At 34.5% G+C, this 7,900-nt stretch overlaps 1 protein-coding gene across 1 annotated transcript; it reads right to left on the bottom strand.

Moving 5' to 3' along the window:
* Positions 1-219: 219 nt before the first annotated feature.
* LOC113707136 (uncharacterized) lies at positions 220-3,633 on the bottom strand. Its single transcript, XM_027229298.1, has 5 exons — positions 2,235-3,633; positions 1,538-2,168; positions 1,129-1,437; positions 946-1,045; positions 220-861 (listed from the first exon to the last, which is right to left on the bottom strand). The coding sequence occupies exons 1-5, from the start codon at positions 3,631-3,633 to the stop codon at positions 220-222; spliced, it is 3,081 nt and encodes a 1,026-aa protein (XP_027085099.1).
* Positions 3,634-7,900: the final 4,267 nt, after the last annotated feature.

Genomic DNA, 7,900 nt, shown 5'->3' with positions numbered 1-7,900 from the left:
CTTGAATAAACACCATGATCTGCAATTCCGCAAATTTGAAACCATATTTGTCCCTTCAAATTTAGTTGCTTTATACAATAATCAAACGAACCAAAACTCACAAGCTTCAAGTAATTTCAGACCAACGAAATGTAGGCAAGTAATTGCAGCCAGTAGTAGAGCCTTAGCAATTGAAACATATAACAATAGGGCCAGCAAGCTTAGCAACTATAAAAGATACTAAATCAGATTATATTGGGACAAATCAACTTCAATCCCAAGTCCATCCTCACGAACCCAACTAATTTCCTCATTTTCATTCTCAACAACAGGATTGCTAACATCACTTTGCAAATATGTCTCAACATCCATGGTTGTGCCCATGTTATATCCACCTCTTGCAGTGGTAGAGATAACAACTTGCCAATCCTTATCAGTTGGATCTTCCACATAAAAAACCTGTGATGCTTGTGAAGCGAGTATAAATGGCTCAACATGAGGCCTCACATTTGCAAAATTGACTACAGTAAACCCATCAGCATCTTGTTTCATTCTCGAACCATTTGATATCCAATCACATTCGAATAACACTACCTGATGACCTCCGTAAATTAATTCAACAACATTTTTCAAGACGCCGAAGTAAACTAGTTCACTCAAAACTGGATTTTGATCCCTTATACTTGCAAAACTGGATGTTGTTGCATTGACTGTAACACCACTATTCTGCATTTTTCTTTTCTTCTCAACTTCGTTGGTGTGAAACCGAAATCCATTAACAACGTACTTGTCATGTTGGATTCCAACAACATCTGGACCTTTAGCAAGGAACCTCAAGTCTCTCAACACCGAAACATTTTGAGGAAATTCTAACTTGTCAATCTGTAAAAAAAAAAAAAAAAAAGATGAAACTATATTTGAAGTCCTACAATTCAAATTGTACTTAATATTCAGAATTTTACTTACATGTTCAGCAAACCAACAAGCAAAATTTTCGTTGTGCAAGCGCTCTTTTAGATGTTGTGGAACTTGAGAATGCCCTTCTTCTATCAATATACGATGCTGCCTAGAAGTACATGAGTCAAAATTGTAATCATACATTGAATTCTACAATAAAATTTTAATGCATCAAATTGTAGTTGAACTTACTCTATGTAAGGTATGACAGCATCACAGTTAAATAAAATATACTGATGGGCTTTACTCAAGATATGAGCATCAAAGACTGTTGGCTTGCCCCTCCCCAAAGGATGTCCTGATTCAAAGAATATATCTAAACCCTCTTCAATTTCCTTATGTACTTTTTCATTTCCGCTTGGACGATTGAATTTTGTCTCAACATAGTCCGCAAGATACAACGAGCAAAAGTTTATGCATTCTTCTGCCAAGTAGCCTTGAGCAATCGAACCTTCAGGCCTACTTTTATTTCGAACATAAGATTTTAATGTTCCTAGGTACCTAAAGTATCATCATTCCAAACTCTCTGTTTAGTTCCACAAATCAAAGAAAGAAAAAAAGTAATAAAAATTTAAGACATAATTAGAATTACAAGCAGTACCTCTCTACAGGATACATCCAACGATAATACACCGGGCCACCTAATTTCACTTCAGTTGCCAAATGAATAGTTAAATGCACCATAACATCAAAGAATGTTGGTGGAAAGCATTTCTCAAGATTGCAGAATATAACGGCAATTTCACTTTCCAAACGAACCACATCTTGAGGACAAATAACTTTAGAACAAAGCTGCCTGAAGTATCTACTCAATCGAATCAAAGGATAGCGCACTGATTTTGGCAAAGTCTTTCTCAAAGCTATAGGCATCAATTGCTGCATTAGGATATGATTATCATGACTTTTAAGCCCCGAAATTCTTGGTGGCTTTACTCGAACGCATCTTGAGACGTTAGCTGCATAACCATCTGGAACTTTCACTTTTTTTAGCACATTGCAAAACATAGTTTTTTGTTTTTTATCCATTGCAAAGGAAGATGGAGGTAAGTACACATTTCCAGGTTCTGTCTCAATGGGATGCAGCTCTTTTCTTATTCCCATTTCTCTCAAATCACGGCAGAAATTATAATGGTCCTTTGCTTTATCCTCAATATCCAACAATATCCCCCAAATATTTTCACAAACATTCTTCTCAATGTGCATGAAGTCAAGATTATGTCTTAAGACATTATCTTTTCAATATGGCAAGTCAAAGAAAATACTCATCTTTTTCCAATTAAAAGGCAATTTCGGATTACCTTTCACAAGTTTTCCAAATTTAATTTGCAAGTCTCCCAATTCACTCACAATCATATCCCCAGTTTGCAAAGGCGGACGCTTTCCATATTCTTCGGTACCATCAAATAATTGGGCTTGCTTTCTAAATTTATGCTTACTATCTAAGAATCTACGATGACTCATATAGCAATGCTTGAAACTATGAGTCAACCGTCGTGCGTGAGTGAACTTGTGACAAACAGGACAAGCATATTCACCTTTAGTGCTCCACCCAGATAACATTGCATATCCAGGGAAATCACTAATGGTCCACAATAGAGCTGCATGCAATTGAAAATTTTCTTTTTGGGATGCATCATAAGTTTGAATGCCAAAATCCCACAATTCGGTCAATTCTTTAACTAGAGGCTGTAGATAAACATCAATATTATTCCTAGGAGAGGATGGTCTGGGTATTAACAAGGACAACATGAAGTACGGTTGCTTCATACACATCCACGAAGGTAAGTTATATGGTATTAAAACCACAGGCCAAGTACTGTGTGTAGAACTCATGTTGTTGAATGGATTAAACCCATCAGATGCCAACCCCAATCTAACATTTCGACAATCCTTAGCAAATTCTGGATGTAGATGGTCAAAAGTTTGCCAAGCTGGAGAATCAGCTGGATGTCTCATACAACCATCTTTTGTACGTTTTTCCTCATGCCATCTCATTTGAGATGCAATTTTAGAAGACATAAATAGTCTTTGTAATCTAGCTTTTAAAGGAAAATGCCACAATACTTTTTGAGGGATTTTTCTTTTTGCACCAGTTGGATCATTTTCTGAAGCAACCCACCTAAGCTCGTTACATGTTTCGCATGAAGTTCTTTTTTCAGCACTACCCCAATAAAGAGAACAATCATTAGGACATGCATCGATCTTTTCATAACCCAGCCCCAATGTATTCATCAATTTCTCAGCCTCATAGTAAGAAGGCAAATTAGTCATGGCCTCCGGAAATGCTTCTCTCAACAGCTCAACAAGCATATTAAAAATCTTGTTACTCATCTTACCAAGGCATTTTAGGTGAAGCAAACGAATAATGAAAGACAACTTCGAGAAATTTTTGCAACCATTGTACAATTCCTGTTGAGAATCATCAATCAATTTGTAAAATTTTTCAGCCTCTGAAACAGGAAAGTCCTCTTCTCTATTCAATTCATTTGTTCCATGTGGTATCCCAAATACATCATAGACCAAGTCTTGCATGTCATTAGTCCCATTTGAAACCCCAATTGATGTATTTTCAGAATTAGATGTGGCTTCATAGTAGTTTGAAAGTTCTCCATGTGCTATCCAATTATTATAACCCTTGATAAAGCCTGCCACTTTCAAATGATCATATGCTTCCATTTTAGTCACACAAACACCCATGCCGCAATCTTTGCAAGGGCACAAAATCAGTCCGTCACAACTTGATCTAGAAAATGCAAAGTTTAGAAACATTTGAAGTCCTGCCTCATACTTTTCACTTGTTCTTGGAAAATCCATCCAACTTTTATCCATACTTTTAATATAAATAAATGTCCTCCAACAAGCTTCCAAGAGCATGAAAACAACAACTACACATTAGTACTTAGAAAACTAGACAAATCCCATAAAATCATTGAGAATAAGAAGCGCCCTGATTTTTTAAATTCAGGCCATGACTTACAAGTCCCTAATTTCAAGTTCAAGAATTTACAGTCTACTAAATAAAGCAGCCCAGCAAATAAAGGAAATCAACAAAATGCAAAATTTCTCAACAATCTGTAAAAACAGAATGTGCAAGCAAGCGTATAGAAATTTTATTTACCTAATAGCAGAACAAAGCCCTTCGTACCAACTCCTGCACTCACGTCTTCGCAAAATTCCTAACTTCAACCTGAAATGTCAAAGGTTAAACAAACACATGAGCGTGAAGACTAAAGGTGAAATTCAAGAATCTTACTAAATTTCCATCAAAGTATACATACTTCTCTGGTGTGTAGTGATTAATTTTATAAGTCCTCTCTTTAGAAAGGCATGCAACTTACGGCATAGGTAATTGGAAAAAATGATTGACAGGAAAGGCATAGGTTTATGACACGGTTAGACCAGCAGATATTTATGAAGAAAAAGCATTCACCACAGAGAGACAGTGAAATGTGAAAGAAAGAAGAGAATCTATCTAGCTTTTTATTTTATACTCATAATCTTTTTTTGGTTCCAGGATTCTTTTAAGTTGCTATGACTATTCAACTAATTGATCTAGAAATAGGACTAAATTGAGAAAAAAAAAAAAACCCGTAAGGGTGCTATGTCATCCTGAACTGGGAGGGGTGGAAGTTCGAGTCAATCACACCTACATAATCAAATGGTACACCATTTGATCTCACCCATCTCAATAACGACATAATATTTGTTTGTCTATTCAATAATCTTGCTTAACAACAATCTGAACCTATCTGTCACGGATGCATAACCAGCACATGACCAATGTGCAGTTCAACAAGAAGTCCATTAATTAAGTCCTTAAATATTAATTTTCATCAACCTATTTCTTAAACTTTTGCACTTGTCTTGCAAAAAGGTCATTCCAGTCACCCCATTGCTATTTTGATCTTCATCAAAGAGCTTCCAAGTCGATTTCTATTCATAGCCTAAACAGAGCTTCAATTACAACTAAGTTTCATAGATTAACATTAAAAGAGATTCACAAAAAAAAATGAACAACAGGGGGGAATTGACATTTTATCGAACAGATTATGGGCAACAGCTTCATTGTGTTTACCACTTCAATTTTGGAACAAGATATGCGCACCTGAAGTATCTTCCCGCTTTCCCAATGTAGAGCTCTGTTCTTCAGCTTTTACTCCCTGCCCGCCCTTCCAGATGTCTTAGCCGAGGGATTTAAAGTTGAGGTTAGAAAAGATGAAGATGGTTGTTTGCAGAGATAGCTTCGATTGCTACCAACATTCTGGATTGGCCGAGATAGCTTGTATGCTGAGAGGTGAGAAAGATGAGAAGAAGAAAATTTTCACCAAGTCTTTTGCTGGCAAAATGAAACTTCACAGTACTTCAGCAAGTGTTTTGGAGCCAAAATAAAACGATGTCGTTTTCTGTGTTTTTTCAATTTTTTTTTTTTGGTTCATCTCACATTTTCCAGAGTGTCATCATAGGTTACCTAAAGGCACATTATTATTTGTATATCATGATAAAATAAAAAAATTATAATACATATTATTGAATTTATTAATAAGTGTCATGATATGTTTATTATAATGACACAAACCAGCAAGTGTCCTTATAGGCATGTCAGGAAAGATCATTTTTGTTGTAGTGTCAATATCCATTAACTTGCGACTGCCTTTGTTGAAGAAGGGATTGACCACTGCCAGAATATCTAAACTCTGATTCAAAATTCTCCAATTCTTTTCTGTATTAATTGGGCAGTCTTTTCCACAATTCTACCCTAAAAACATTGCAAGAATCTTCCAGTTTCAATTTTCTTCGAGATGTTGTCGCAGTCAAAAAGAATAATGGATCGTTTTCTTGAAATGGAGGCAACTCCATTCGAACAAATAATTGATTTCCAATTGGAAATGTCAAAATGGAAGCATGAACAAGGGGGAAAAATTAAAAAATAATAATAATAAAATAAAAAAACAAGAAACTAGGTATCAGGTTTATCTCTCAGATCATTCTGATCAAACTTGGTACGAGTAAAAGAATTTTTTTTTTTAACAAGTATTCTCCAAACAACTTAAAGTAGACATAAAACGTCATCTAAATGTACATATTTTGCATTTATTGTACCCTATGTTCAGTCAACTACTTCAAATTAATGATTGTTGCTGAAGAATACCCATTAGACAAATTTAATATATAAAATCATATATTGCTTCTAATGATAAGATGACAATCTTCATATCTTTGATTGTTTTAAGAAAAGCTCTAAAATCCTTCCCTAACCACTGGTAAGGTACTAATGCATTCGCCTTATCAACAAAATCTTTGCCAAGACTTCACAGGCATGATAAATACTACGTAACCAAATATGTAACTACCTTGTTAACTAATGGAATTTGCCCTCAAGACTTCCGACATAACAATTATTCATAGTCCCAGAACCCTATTGTGACAGAAATTTGAACTTCATTGAGGCCAACAATGCTATAACTACAATATTTTGCAAGAAGAAAGATTTGGAATGTGGTTGAATTAGGAATAAAACAAAGTTAGCAGCTGAAAAATTTATTAATTACCCTTTGCAAATTTTGACAATGGAAAATGGATCTCTACAATTCTCATAGTTGCCAAATTGAAGAAAAATAGTGAGCTAATTTTGTGCAGACACTGAGAAACTGCCCTAAACTCTTACTAGGAACGAACCTACAAGATGTCGATTGAGTTGTAGGATATTCAACTTCTTGTTGTTTATTTTTTGCGTGGGAAAGGGGACTGCAAAAATTGTTTATATTCTTTTTCTTGCACAGTTTGTACTACTCTATTACGTAGGCATCTAATATTAAATTTCAATCTACCAGTCCAATGGGGCTATTGCCTTTTCATAGCTAGGGAGAAAAAATTATTGTTGTTTATATTTTCGTGGGAAGGGAGCGGCTAAAAATTAGATTCTTTCCTTCTTGGACAATTGCACTATAACGTAGGCATCTAAATATTTCAATTTCAATTTCAAAAATCTTTGCAGACACAAAAAAAAAAAAAGAATACCAAAGTGCAATCTAAAACATGCAAGAACAAATATGATTTTTACGAAGAAAGGAAAAAAAAAGAAAAAGAAAAAGAAAGGTTTCCTACCATTGCCCATCCTGCCTGATTTTCTAGACAAATTATGTGGGGTAGATTTTTGCTGTTTTTGAGGCATTTTCTTAATTTCAATAAAAGAAATTGGTCTATCAGTAATACATATATGTAAATTTTTGTATGGATTATCTATTATGTAGAGGGTACTAATTAAGGTTTTTATTTTTGTGTTCTTTTTTCTTTTGGAAGAATGAGAGTAGGGCTTTGCTTGAAGGACAATACTTTTGGAATATCTGCATTCCTTTGATAGGACTATACTTTCTTTTCTTAAATAAAAGTAAATTTCTAAGCTAGGTAATGACAAGTTTTGGAGGCTGTACAATTTGTTAATTGCCCTAACTGCTTCTTTTCAATGAAAAATATACCAAATTTCTTAAGACCACTTAAATTTTCATAAAAGAATACCTTTAAATGGTTAGTTATAATTTAAATAACACTTTTATTCGCCTTCAAATATTAATTAGATTTTTTTCCCGACAAGAAACCAAAACCAATTACTACAAAAGATAGGTGCATGGGCTGTTGTCTCATTGAAATTCAAACACACTGTATAATTTTATGTAAACTTTTTTTTCTCTCTAAAACAATATGGACCAAATAGGGCTGCAAACGAATCGAACCGCTCGCGAGCGGCTCGAGTCAAGCTCGAGTCGAGCTCAAGCTGGCTCGAGTCGAAATCGAGCTCGAACTCGAGCTCAAAATATTAAGCTCGTTAGCTCGCGAGCCGGCTCGCAAGCTCTAGTATATATATAATATTTTTTATTTTTTTTATTTTAAGTATATATATATATTTTATTTTTTTATTTTAATAGTAAAATTACATATATATCCTTAATATTTTTATTATTTTTTA

The sequence above is a fragment of the Coffea arabica genome, chromosome 8c (genome assembly GCF_036785885.1).
Source record: "Coffea arabica cultivar ET-39 chromosome 8c, Coffea Arabica ET-39 HiFi, whole genome shotgun sequence".
NCBI lineage: Eukaryota > Viridiplantae > Streptophyta > Magnoliopsida > Gentianales > Rubiaceae > Coffea > Coffea arabica.
This window is presented reverse-complemented; position numbering and strand designations above follow the sequence as displayed.

What these genes read in the sequence shown, in the direction of transcription:
- LOC113707136 (XM_027229298.1), bottom strand. Translation starts at nt 3,633, where the DNA reads ATGGGTGTTTGTGTGACTAAAATGGAAGCATATGATCATTTGAAAGTG. An exon ending in ATTTGGAAAACTTGTGAAAG is followed by an intron (nt 2,169 to 2,234) that starts GTAATCCGAAAT and finishes CATATTGAAAAG; the next exon opens with ATAATGTCTTAAGACATAAT. An exon ending in GCTGTCATACCTTACATAGA is followed by an intron (nt 1,046 to 1,128) that starts GTAAGTTCAACT and finishes ATGTACTTCTAG; the next exon opens with GCAGCATCGTATATTGATAG.